This window comes from Quercus robur, chromosome 7 (genome assembly GCF_932294415.1).
Source record: "Quercus robur chromosome 7, dhQueRobu3.1, whole genome shotgun sequence".
Taxonomy (NCBI): Eukaryota; Viridiplantae; Streptophyta; class Magnoliopsida; order Fagales; family Fagaceae; genus Quercus; species Quercus robur.
In genome coordinates, this window is record NC_065540.1 from 46,880,933 (window position 1) to 46,894,855 (window position 13,923).

General features: G+C 35.1%; 2 protein-coding genes across 2 annotated transcripts; both read left to right on the forward strand.

The window, feature by feature from the left end:
* The first annotated feature begins 3,937 nt into the window (after positions 1-3,937).
* Positions 3,938-4,645, forward strand: LOC126691517 (uncharacterized). The gene is made up of 2 exons (XM_050386549.1): positions 3,938-4,147; positions 4,268-4,645. Exons 1-2 carry the CDS (start codon positions 3,938-3,940, stop codon positions 4,643-4,645), a joined length of 588 nt encoding a protein of 195 aa, XP_050242506.1.
* A 3,593-nt stretch (positions 4,646-8,238) lies between these two features.
* On the forward strand, positions 8,239-9,836 carry LOC126693708 (uncharacterized acetyltransferase At3g50280-like). Its single transcript, XM_050389846.1, has one exon. The coding sequence runs from the start codon at positions 8,404-8,406 to the stop codon at positions 9,745-9,747; it is 1,344 nt and encodes a 447-aa protein (XP_050245803.1). The 5' UTR covers positions 8,239-8,403; the 3' UTR covers positions 9,748-9,836.
* Positions 9,837-13,923: the final 4,087 nt, after the last annotated feature.

Sequence of the window (13,923 nt, forward strand, 5' to 3'; positions counted from 1 at the left end):
GTCAGAAATCCATCTAAGTGGCCTTCAAAGTTCAAAAGTCCAAGTATTTTCCACTTCTCGTATTGGGCCTTGTGCTTGTAAACTTTTACTTCACGAAAATGGGCTCTACAAGTGATTGATTTCTACTTCACGGGTTAGGCTTCATACCCATGTTGACAACAAAAATTGGGCTTTGAAGCCCATGTTTATATTAGTGCAAGATTGGGCTTATCTCCATCCGCCCATATTTATAGGAAATGGGTCACTAGAATGGATTTAATCCAAACCCACTACAAGTCTAATATAAGGAAAATCATTCCTCACTCGCAAGTTTTGCAACTCCGCACGCCTCATTCCTCACTCCAAAATTGAAAAAAAGAAAAAAAGAGTCGGTCTATTTTCCAACTTAGTTCCATTTTGTTCGCCCCTCACTCCATTCACCAATTTTTCTCAATCTTTTTGGCCCTATCCAACTGTAAAGGAAAAAGAATGTGTTTGTTACATGATAGTAATGAGGAAAAGAAATATCCATATACTTTATACCAGAAAATTTAAGATCACAACTTTACCATATTTCTGATGCGATAAATGTGAGTATTGGAGAAAAAAGTGTATCTATATGAAAGTAAAAAAAATCACAATTTACAACATCAAAATTGTGAAAAAAAAATTGTGATCTTAAAAAAATTCTAGTATTCATAAATTACCTCTTTTTGGTAACAATGTACTCGTTTGGATTGCACGTTTTGCACGTCTGCGTTCAACGTTTTTTTTTTTTTAGCTCATGAACAGAAAAATCACATGAATTTACTGTATAGGAGTCAAAAATCACTGTTTATGTACTGTAGCAGCAGTGTTCATGCATTTAAAAATATTAAAAATGGATCCCACGACACTATTCACATATTTAAAAATTATTTTGCTACAATATTATCAGTTTTCAGTTTCAATAAAAATAAGTTTAATCCAAACGGACTCAATGTCCTCTCTGTTGTGGGTCCAGCCCACGTAACAACTGACAAGCCCTAATGATGACCTTGCCATCCAAGATTAAGGATTCCTCTTTAGTCAATTTACAACAGGAACAGGAATAGAAGTAGTCAAAGCGTATATAAAAAGCAGAGTGAAGGGTTTTCTTTTTCTTTTTTTTCTTTTTTTATTTATTTTTTTTAAATTATTAATTAGAGCCTTAGAGAGAAAGAAACATGTTTAGAGAGGCAGCCGCGAAATGAGAAAAGAGTGCAAGCCGCTGGTGAGACAGAGAAAAAGAAAAAGATAAGCGCATGAGAAAAATATAGTGCATGTGAGAGAAAAGAGATAAGGATTTTTTTTAGATAGCTATGAGACATATACTAAGGGATGATTAATTAGTTTGAGTTTTTCTCTATGATAAGGTTTTGGCTACTACAAATCTACAACTATAGGTAGTTATTGTATATTAGAGTGTGAATGAAGATCTCAAGTGAGTTTTTATTATCCCTAGATAGATTGTACTATAATTGCAGCCCTTATATTTTCTTTGACATAGTGAAATTATTACAACTTTGTAAATGTAAGCACATTACCGAATCACGTAAATTTTGTAAAAACTAATATACAAAATGTTATGGAGCATAAATGTAGAGGTCGAAATTTGTGTTAATGGGTTGTATTTGTGTTATGTCAAAGTAAATTATTCAAAAAAATGGCTCAACCCTAACTCAATCCATTTAATAATTGTGTCACACTTTTTGATAATTTCGTTATCTTTTTAATTATATTTAGTATTCAAATTTATTTTAGAAAAAAGTGACATTTATTTATATAAAAATGTAGTTTAAATTCTTTGTCGTTGCCGCCTCAAAAATGGCTCGGACGGAGTTGAAATATATGTCATGTAGAGTATCTCCCGTTGTAATATAGTAAATAATAATCAAGCTTTCCAGTTTCTAAAAGAGATAGGTTTTACATTTTATTTTACTTAACAGTATCACAAGCTATTTTACAATATTTTTACAAATAATTGATATGAAAATTTTTTATTAGTTCTAATATAGACCCACCATTAACATGACATTTTTATTTATTAATAATTATTTGAAAAATGCTAAAACTACATTAAAAATTTGTAAAAACGATAGAAAATAGTTTGTATTTGTAACATTACTCTTTACTTAAAACAAAAGATTAATAAAACAAAAACAAAAAATAAAGATTAAGATGTAGAAAAAAAAAATCAAATAAAGGGAAGATATTCCGTCAAAAGTAATGGCTAAAATAAGACAAATAATATGGCCAAGATTTCAATGTTGTGGATTCTAATTAGCTCAATTGTTAAAATTTCTGATAATTGAATAAGAAATTTGATAATAAAAAAGTTATCATCAGAAGCAAATGTAAGTTGAAACTTATAAAAAAAAAAAAAAAAAAAAAATCAATGTTCAGGGTGGTGGAACAGTAAATGCCGTATTGCGCTCCACAATTTTGACATTGACGTTGTTCGGATCCATTATTGGCTATACGGTTCTCACGAAGCTCCTTTTATAGCCAGGCTATAATGGTTGCATATGTGCTCATCTAGTATGAACCAAAGATGACACCCATTCGCTTCATATCCACTAGTACTATCCGGGCAGCAGTGAGTCCTAACGAGTTAACTCGAAGGATTGCGTTAACTCCATGGGATCTCCAGATGCTCTTAGTTGATCATGTCCAAAAGGGTCTCCTTTTCTTCAAAGCTACACCTTCACAAGAAGAACTACAAGGTAACAGTATGATTGATCACCTAAAAACCTCTCTGTCCCGCACATTAGATATATTCTACCCTCTTGCTGGTCGCCTTGTCTTGGTTGAAAACAATGATGACAAAACCAGCTCTTTCTTTGTTGATATAACCTTGGAGACCAGTTTGTTCATGCGGTGGTTGATGATGTTACTGTGGCAGATATCCTTGATCCCATATATGTTCCACACATTGTCAACTCCTTCTTTCTGATGAATAGCGTATTGAATTACGAAGGCACTTCCAAGCCATTGTTAGCTGTGCAAGCAACTGAGCTTGATGATGGTATTTTCATCAGCTGCACTTTAAGCCATTGTGTAGTCGATGGTAGTTCATTTTGGCATTTCTTTAACACTTGGTCTGAAATATCTAGAGGTAATAATATTGATCCCACATCACAATCTGCTCCAATTTTCCAACGTTGTTATTTTGATGGTATTATTGATTTCCCACTGTTAAACTTGAAGAAGTGGATAATAGTAGCAAGTGTAAGGTGAAGAAGAAAGTAACAGACAGAGGCATAGGCATTACACATGTCAAGGAAAGAAGAGAGAAGAAATCAATGACAGCTGTCAAGCACTGAAGAAAACTAATGTCAAACTCTGATTTGGTTGTATTGTTGAAAGTTTGTTAGTTATTTAGGCGGGAAACAAAGTCTCTGTTTTAGTGTGTATATATAGTGTAGGTACTAATTATTTTGTAACCACTTTTACCAACCAGAAGCTAGTGATAATCAATAAGATTTTCCTATTCTCTTCAAGAATCTCTCTGTTTTACATGGTATCAGAGCAATTCTCACTCTGTTTTGAGAATTTTTTGTTGTTTTCTTAGTTTCCAAACAAAGCTTGTTTTTCGTTTTCTTTCTCACTCATGGCTTCCGATTCCACAAACAATACTCAATCTCAAACTGCACATTCAGTGCCTTCTTCAAGTGCAGCAATGGCAGATGAATCTGCGAATAATCCTTTCTTTCATCCAACGAACGAAAATCTTGGTCTCATTCTCACTTCACAACCTCTGACTGGTCCTGAGAATTATATGAGTTGGGCAAGATCTGTGTTATTGGTTTTGAGTGCCAGAAACAAGTTTGGATTTGTGAATGGATCAATTCCCGAGCCTAATCCATCTTCTCCATTGTTTAATTCTTAGAGTAGGTGCAATACTACAGTGCTTTCATGGTTGACAAATTCACTTAGCATGGATTTGAAGGCTAGAGTTATGTACATCAACACTGCGAGGGATTTGTGGATTGATCTCAAGGACAGGCTTTCTCAGGACAACACTTCAAGGCTTTTTGAGCTTCAGAAGGAGATATCTCATCTTTCACAAGGATCACTCTCGATGAGTTCTTATTTCACAAAATTTAAGACCTTGTGGGATGAATTTGCAAATTATCAACCTTTCACAGTTTGTACTTGTTCCTGTACTTGTGGATCTAAGTCTTCTTAACTAGATGCTCAGCACAAGGTGCATGTATTTCGTTTTTTGATGGGATTGAATGATAGTTATGGGAATATTATTGGTTAGATTTTGTTACTTGAGCCTTTTCCTTGTCTGAGCAAAGTGTGTTCCTTGATTTTGCAAGAAGAGAAAAGAAGGAGTATTGGTCATGGTTTCAACATGATTCAATCTGAAGATGTTGTTGCTATGTATGTGAATAATAGCAAGGATTTTCATGGCAATCAAGGTCATAATCATGGTGGAAAAGGGGGTAATCCTAAGAAAGATAGGCTTGTCTATACTTACTGTGGTCTTATTGGTCATATAGTAGATAAATGCTATAAACTTCATGGTTATCCTCCAAGTTATAAACCAAAAGGAGGTAACAAGGCTATGGCAGATCAAGTTGCTGTAGTGCTGCCCTCAGGAAATTCTGGAAATTTTGGATCAAGTAATGGTGCTTAGACTACCCATCAAGTTGCTTTTGTCATGGCACCAAATCCTTCCATTCCATAACTCTCACCTTCTACCTCCACTTCACCTTCTTGCTCATCCAATTTTTCAGGTAATTCATATTGGATTCCACCCAATCTTTCTCATTTTATATTTGTTGCTGAAGTTGTTGATAGGCATGCATATAAATCTAACACTTGGATCATTGATACTGGAGCAACAGATCATACGGTTCATTCCTTCCACTTCACATTCTGATTCTATTCCACATTCTGATCCTATTCCCTCTACTTCTTCCTTACCTATTACACCTTTACCCGTCTTAAGAAGGTCTACTAGACCCCATAATCCTCCACCTTATCTTTTTGAATATTCTTGCAAGTCTATTGGCACCAAGCCCAATTCTGGTTTGCCATATGATATTTTAGATTGTTTGGATTACTCTCACCTTGGTCCTACCTTCCATTCCTTTGTCATGGTAGTCAATACTACTCCATCAAAACTTGTCTCTTTTCATTAGGCAGTTCAATATCTCGAATGGAGGGCTGTCATGGACAAGGAAATTGAGGCCTTGGAAATTAATAACACTTGGACTTTGGTTCCATTACCCCCTGGTAAGTGCCCAATTGGCTATAAATGGGTTTACAAGGTCAATTTCGACTATTAACTTGAGGACGAGTTTTTTATAATTGATTAGTTTTGGTATTTTTATGTAATTTTTGTTATATTTTTTTTATAGTAGTTATTTACTTGTTTTTAGGTGTCTTTAATGTTGTTTAGTCAAATTTGGGCTTTTTTTTTATTTTTATTTTTTCGTTTTCCTAGTCACCCTAGCTAGGTTTTTCTAGTTGCCTTAAGTTTTCTAGCAACCCTAGGTATTCATTTTACTAATTAAATGCATTTTAGCCTCCAAAGGAAATTTAGTTCTCAAATAATAAAACACAAAATTTGTTTATCGTTTTCTCTTGTGAATTCCAGATCTGTCAACTCGTGGATTCAAGAAATCTCTTGTAGATTTGAAATTTATTACTAAAAACTAAGAATTTAGTTTTTGTTTTATCAAATAGAATAACATGCGTACTTTTTTTCTTTTTCTTTTTTTCTCAAGTTTTCATGTTCCTAGCATGTGAGATAGAGATTATTTATTGAAAAATGCGAAAAGGTGAAAGTAAAAACAATATTATAGGGAGATGGTGGAGGATGTTGTGGCTCAAGTTGTTTGTATGAGATTTTTTTTTTTTTTTCAAAATAACACCAATTTTTAAACAATTTTGTTAGTTAGTATAGTTTCCAAACTATTTATGAAACTAATATCTTGAGGCGAAAATACTCGAGTTCACTATAGCAACTTGAGTGTATAGGAATTGATTTCTTGTGGAACTCGAGTCCGTAAAAAACGATTTCCTGCTCTGCACAAATAAAAAAGAGAGAAATAAAGGGGAAAACGACCTTCACCTGAGTCGTGGGTTCAGTCCAAGCTTGGGTTCATGGGTTTCGTTGCTTGGGTCGTGGGTTCGCTGCTTGTGTTCGTGGGTTTTGTTGCTTGGGTTCGTCACTGGGTTCGCCGGTTGCCAATTGGGTTTGCCATTGGGTTTGTTGTTCGCCAACTGGGTTCGCCGTTCGTGGTTGAGAGCTTCGTGTGATTTCTACTTTGATCCTTGTTTGTGTTTTTGTTGTCTATTTAATTGTTGTGGATTTTTTTTTTTTTTTTTTTTTTTTTTTTGGAGGGGTTGTCGTGGATTTTTTTAGAGGGGGAGAAGAGGAAGAAGAAGAAGAAGGGTATCTCAGCTTTTTGGTTTTCTTTTGTGGAACTTGAGTGTTTAAAACTCGAGTTCCAGGCAAATTTTCATTGAAATCGAGCCTGTGATACTCGATTTGCTACAATGATCTCAACTCTCTAACTCTCAAGATGTTAGTTTGCTAATAGTTTAAAAACAATACTAACTAACAAAATTGTTTTAATATTGGTGTCATTTTGAAAAAAAAAAAATACCTGTTTGTATGGCACCAAGCATGAATTGGGGAGGAGAAAAAGGTGAGATCTAATACGGCGCACTACACTTGTTGGGCCTAGTAGGCAGTAGCAATCCTTTGTCACATGAGTGGGCGTTTCTTAGAGATTACATCTTGGGTAGCATTTTAGAGCATCCACACCAGCTCTTTTATAAATGTGTAAAATATACATTTTGACAACTTTTACACATTTTGAACCAAAAAACCTTCTACATCAGTCCATCTAAAAACTTGTAAAATCATCTAAAATTTTCAATGAGCTACAGTACCCGTGTAAATTTACACGAGCACTGTAGCATGTGTATTTAATTTTTTAGTAGTTTTTTCTCTCTCCTCTACCTGACTCTCACTTCTGCACAATATAGCTCTCACTTTCTCTCATCTAATCCATTTTTCTTCCTCTAGCTTCCACCGATCGCCATCGTTGCCGATGAGAACGAGGTCGAGCAAGCCGAGTCGCCGGATGAGTCCGTCGCCTACAACACGAACGGAGTTCTCTGACGGGTCCGTTGCCTAGAATCTCGTGGGTTTTGATCCATTTTTGGTTGAGCTTGAAGCCGGCGGCCGTCGCGAGGAGGTGACGGTGCTGCGAGGCACTTTGGTTGAGGCCGACGGCCGTCGCGAGGAGGTGGGTTTTGATCCATTTTTTCTAGTTTTTTGGTTGATTGAGGGTGTGGGTTGGTGGGTTTTGTTCTTGATTGGCTTGGCTTTTCTGGTGGCGGTGCTACGAGGCACTTTGGTTGAGGCCGACGGCCGTCGCGAGGAGGTGGGTTTTGATTCATTTTTTCTAGTTTTTTGGTTGATTGTGGGTGTGAGTTGGTGGGTTTTGATTTTGATTGGCTTGGCTTTTCTGGTTCATTGGTGGGTTTTGATGATCTTGCCGCCGATTGGGGGGTGATGATTTGGCTGGGTGGTGATGATGGTGGTGATGGTAGCCGTGGGTCCGTGAGAGAGAGAGGGGTAGTGAGGGAGTGAAAAATAAAAAATTCTAAAATAATGAATATTTTATTGAATAAACGTATAGAATAGATAAACTGATGTGAGTGTTTTGTAAAAGTGAATTTGTAAAATAGAAAAAGTAGGTTTTTTTGTGTAAAATAGACAGAAAATATAAACGAACTGATGAGGATGCTCTAATCGGCCGACAAGTGTAAAATTTGGTTTTAGCAAAAAAAAAAAAAAAATGTAAAATTTGGGATTATGGGTTGCAATTCTGTCATTGGCACCATTACCGAGGAAAATGTTTATTTTAAGGGGAGTCGCGCGGAAAGAGAGATTTTTTATTTTAGTTAAATCCAAGTAATGAAGATTCAAAAGTAGGTTTAAAAATAAATAAAAAATAAGGGAAGACAGCTAATTCTGCCAAACATAATGACAAAAAGATGCTAGGGATTGAGGTTCATATCAAGAGTTGAAATACTATGTTTTGATATCAACCATTAGATGGAGAAAATTCAAAAAGAAAAAAAAAGTTAAAGAATTAAAAAATAGTTAAAAAGTTAGAAAATTTTAAAGTGGTGTGAGGCACTGAGGCGGATTGGAATATTGCCAGACAAGATTTCGGTTTTCACATGGACGGATCACAGAAGCCAATAGCGCTAAGTTCATTTTGACATTTCATTGCAGTGAGAAACAAGCTCAAACAGAATATACGGTTCTCATAAAGCTCCTTCTATATAGCCACTCTCTTATCAATGGTTGCATATGCACTCATCTAGTACTGGTAAGAGTATGATAGTTTGAATTTTGAAGCAAAGATGACACACATTCGCTTCATATCCACAAGTACCATTCAGTCAGCAGCAGCGAGTCCCAACGAGTTAACTCGAAGGATTGAGTTAACTCCATGGGATCTCCAGCTGCTCTTAGTTGATCATATCCAAAAGGGTATCCTTTTCTTCAAACCAACACCTTCACAAGAAAAAGAACTAAAGGGTAGTAGTGTGATTGATCACCTAAAAACCTCTCTGTCCCGCACATTAGATATATTCTACCCTCTTGCTGGTCGCCTTGTCATGGTAGAAAACGATGATGACAAAACCAGATCTTTCTTTGTTGACTGCAATAATCTTGGAGCCCAGTTTGTCCATGCAATGGTAGATGATCTCACTGTGGCAGATATCCTTGATCCCATATATGTTCCAGACATTGTCAACTCCTTCTTTCTATTGAATAGCGTATTGAACTACGAAGGCATTTCCAAGCCATTGTTGGCTGTGCAAGTTACTGAGCTTGCTGATGGTATCTTCATCGGTTGCACTGCAAACCACAGTGTGGTGGATGGCAGTTCATTCTGGCATTTCTTTAACACTTGGTCTGAAATATCTAGAGCTAACAATTGTCCCACATCACAATCTCCTCCAATTTTCCAACGCTGTTTCTTTGATGGTATTATCGATTTCCCCATTCATATACCTTTCCATCCCAATGAAATCTCTAATGAGAAGTCCATTCCCCCACCTCTCAAACAAAAAGTTTTTCATTTTTCAAAGAAGAAAATTGCACAACTCAAAGCAAAAGCTAATGCAGAAATGGGCACCAACAATATCTCGTCCCTTCAAGCAGTCCTTGGTGTTCTTTGGCGATCTGTGGTTCGCAATAGGCGTTGTAGTGCTAATCAAGAGGTTCATTACCGCGTAATTGTGGGAATGAGGCAAAGAATACAACCACCATTACCAGAAGAATACTCAGGAAATGCGGTTTTATTTGGGAAAGTAATAGCTACCGTAGACAATCTTCTTGAACACGGGCTAGGATGGGTGGCTTGGCAGATAAATAAGAAGATTGCTTCTCAAACAGCAGAAGAGGTGAAGAAGTTTATAGAGGATTGGGTAAAAGCCCCAAACATACCAACACTCAGTGGAATAGCAAGTAATGCATTGCTGACAGGAAGCTCGCCGCGATTCAATGTGTACGGTAATGACTTTGGCTGGGGAAGACCTATTGCTGTGCGAAGTGGCGTTGGCAATAAATTTGATGGAAAGTTAACCGTGTTTCCTGGGGTAGAAGAAGGAAGCATGGATTTTGAAGCTTGTCTTTCGCCTGAGATATTGGAGGCTATGGCAGACGATGCAGAGTTCATGGAGGCTTTAGCCTCATAATTAAATTTTGTTATGGACTTTGTCATCTTTGACATGGAAATTACAAGAGCTTCTAATAAATGTTGTTGGTGGTATTCCATTTTCTAAAACAGAGTCGATGGAAAACTTAATGGTAGTGTTGTCCTGTGCGAAAGTTAATGACCTGTTAGGCGACATGAAAACAGGGCAGCACACACTTTGACACATCACGCGAATTGATAATTTTGTTCCTTGGATAGAAGAAACTTCATCATGTATTGAATCTTTTGTATTTTAGGGTGCTTTGTTTTCATCCGCTTCTTTATAAAACTCTCTTATTTCCCATTAAAAAAAAAAAAAAGTGTTTTTTGTTTTCATTTTCAGTTTCAATTGGACCTACCTTAAAAGAAACTTGGTTGGATTAAAAATTTATACTCAATTTTCACTTTTAGTATCCTAAAAAGTTGAATTTGAATACGAAAAATGAAAACACATTTTTCAGTATATTTAATTTCATAGAAAATGAATACAGTAACAATTATGTAAATATTTTGACAATGCAAAGAGTCCCACCTGATTGATGTGGGTGTATAAGTGAAAAAAGTAACTTAAAAAAAAAAAAATGTCAAACCTGATGAATTTTATACCCAAATTATTTGTTTAAACTAACTTACCAAACATCTTTCTATGTAAAAATGAATTTATCTTTTTCTATATTTAATTAAAGAATTTAAATTAAAAAAAAAAGAGAAAATGAAAACTGAATTAGACAGAGATTGCTGTTTGAAAGTGCTAGAGAAGTCCATTATAACCCTATACAACATGCAGGGATTCAAGCACCACAGGCACAGAGTTGGACGGTGCATGAACTTGCTTAAGTGGTAATTGAGTTATTAGCATCTTTCGATAAGCCACCTGTAAAAGACGTCATTCTGGACATAGAAATAGAAAAAGGAAATGACGTCTTTGGCAAATTAACGGCAAATATGACATACTGTATTCGAGAGGGAAAATTGTAAGTTTTGAAATACAATGGATCAATTTAGAATCGTCCCAAACTTATCGGGTATAAAGTATAAATATATCATTAACTCAAAAAATTGACATCACATTGCATTTTTATTTTTTATTTTTTGATTTTTTGTCAGGCATAATGGGAGGGGGAGTTTGAATCTTGAAAATCTTTATTGGAAACACCCAAGAGATGCTAGTTAAGTTTCATGGCTTTGACAATGTTGCATTGCATATAAAAAATAAGGCATAGTTTATTTGACACACTATCACACATAATACTCACACTTACCAAAAACAAAGAACAATGTAATTTGAAGTCATGATTTTGAATTTGTATTATTACCTATCAGTAACAGTAAGTATGATTATCAAGAGGTTGGATTATTGAAAGTTAGGTTTTCCCAAAAAAGTAAACCGATACTAAATAGATTTGTTGAGGGTCCTTTTTCTATGTGAACATGTGGCAACACAACACTCGCTCATCAACGCCCACTAAAGTCTTGTTACCTGAATATATTAAAGGTCCATTTGGTTGGAAAGATTTTATAGAGGATAGAAAATGTAGGAGAGAAAAGCAGGTAAAAAATATTTTTGGTAGGTATTTGGTTGGAGAGAGAAGAGGAGAAAAAATTGGTGGGGCCTGGGAATTTTCTCCCTGGCCCCACCAAAATATTTTCTTTCCAAAATGAGGAGAAAACTAAGAGGAAAACTCTCATTGTATGAAGCAGACAAAATACCCATGTTGCCAGTTTTGGCTTTTTTTGTGGTTATTAAAAAAAAAAGAATTTTATCTATTTGTTTTGCGTTTTTTTTTTCCTTCTTTTTTTTGTTTTTGGTTTTTGTTTTTGTGCCTTTTCCAGTACTTCTGATTATTTTTTTATTTTTATTTTTTTTGTGCTCATCTTCCTTTGGCTTGTGCTCCTTTAAAAAAAATTGTAGTGTCCATACACAATTTTCTTACTAAAAAAATGTGTTACTTTTTGTTTTATTTAATAAGGATATAATTGTAAATTTATACTAATTTCATTTTTCATCATCTCATTTTTTTCTCTCAACCATTTTTTTTTCCCAACCAAACACACATAAGAAAAAATTAAATTTTTTCTATCTTTCCATAATTTTCTATCATCCTACTTTTCCACTCATTCAACCAACCAGACCTATGTTTAGTTGAAACATACCAACTGCCAATTTGAAATCAGAAATCCATCTAAGTGGCCTTCAAAGTTCAAAAGTCCAAGTATTTTCCACTTCTCCAATTGGGCCTTGTGCTTGTAAACTTTTATTCGACAAAAATGGGCTCTCAAGTCATTGATTTCTACTTCCTGGATTAGGCTTCATACCCATGTTGACAACAAAAATTGGGCTTTGAAGCCCATGTTATCTTAGTGCAAGATTGGGCTTATCTCCATCAGCCCTTATTTATAGGAAATGGATCAATACAATGGGTTTATTCCAAACCCAGTACAAGTCTAATACAAGGAAAATCACATAAACTCGCAAGTTTTGCAACTCTACATGCCTCACTCCTCACTCCAAAAATGAAAATAAGAAAGAAAGACTTGGTCCATTTTCCAACTTAGTTCCATTTTTGTTCTAGCTCAGGAAAACCGTGTTCGCCCCTCACTCTTCTCCAATTTTTCTCAATCTTTTTGGCCCTATCAAACAGTAAAGGAAAAAGAACGTGTTTGTTACATGTTTATAATGAGAAGAAAAATCCATATATTCTATACTAAAAAATTTAGAATTACAACTTTACCACATTTCTGATGTGATAAATGTAAGTGTTAGAAAAAAGAAATAGTGTACCCACGTGAAAGTGAAAAATTCACAATTTGCAAACATCAAAATTCCCAAAAAAGAAAAAAATTTGTCATCTTAGAAAAATTCTAGTATTCACAAACTACCTTTTTTTTTTTTTGTAGCAATGTGCTCTCTGTTGTGGGTCCAGGCCACGTAACAACTGACAAGCCCAAATGATGACCTTCCCATCCAAGATTAAGGCTGTGTTTGGATGGGTGGAATATAGGGAGGATGGAAAATATAAGAGGGAAAATAGGGTGGAAAACTCAGTTTTCCACTGTTTGGTAATGGGGAGAAAATCAGAGGAGTGGAAAACCCGGGAGAAACTTTTATCTCCCGGGCCCACAAAAACTTTCCTCCCAAATCGGGAGGAAAATCAATGAGGGAAAACTCCCTCATTGTTATTTTACCGTAATACCCATCCACGTAACCTCATTCATACCCTCCACCTACCCAGCTGAAGACTTTTGCCCACCTACCCTCATTCATACCCTTCTCATCTTCTCATCTAGCACACCGTCCAGAGAAGTCCAGGTTCTCCTCTGTTGTTGTTGTTGTTGTTGTTGTTGTTTTTTTTTTTTTTTTTTTTTTTTTTTTTTTTTTTCAACTTGAAAAAAAAAGATTATAATGTAATTTTTACATTATAATAATAAAAATATAAATATAAATTTATATATATGATGTGGTAAATTTTATATTATTTAATGAGTACAAATAAATCTATTTCTTACCTATTATGTAACAAGGGTATAATAGTCAATTTATATAAATTACATTTTCCATCCTTCCATTTTTCTCTCCAACCAAACAAAAGAATTTTCCATCCTCCTACTTTTCCACCTCTTCAACCAAACACATAAGAGGGAAAACTAAATATTTTCCATCCTCCCACTTTTCCATCCTTCCACAATTTTCCATTCTTCCATTTTTCCACTCCTCCATCCAAACAAAGCCTAAGGGTTCCTATTTGCAATAGGAATAGAAGAAGTCAAAGTATATATAAAAAGCAGAGTGAAGGGTTTTTCTTATTAATTAGAGAGAGAAACTTGTTTAGATTGGCAGCCACGAAATGAGAAATGAGTGCAAGCCGCCAGACAGAGAGAGAGAGAGAGAGAGAGAGAGAGAGAGAGAGAGAGAGAGAGAGAGAGAGAGAAAAAGACCACTCAAGTGGGAATGAGAAAAATATTGTGCATGCGAGAGAAAAAAAGATAAGGATATATATATATATATATATATTTATAATCTATGACACATATACTAAAGCCTGATTAATTAATTTGAGGTTTTATCTATGATAAGTTTTTGGGTGCTAGAAGTATAGGTAGTTATTGTATTTTAGAGTGTGAATGAAGATTTTAGGTGAGTTTATATTATTCCTAGAGAAATTGTACTAAAAATGCA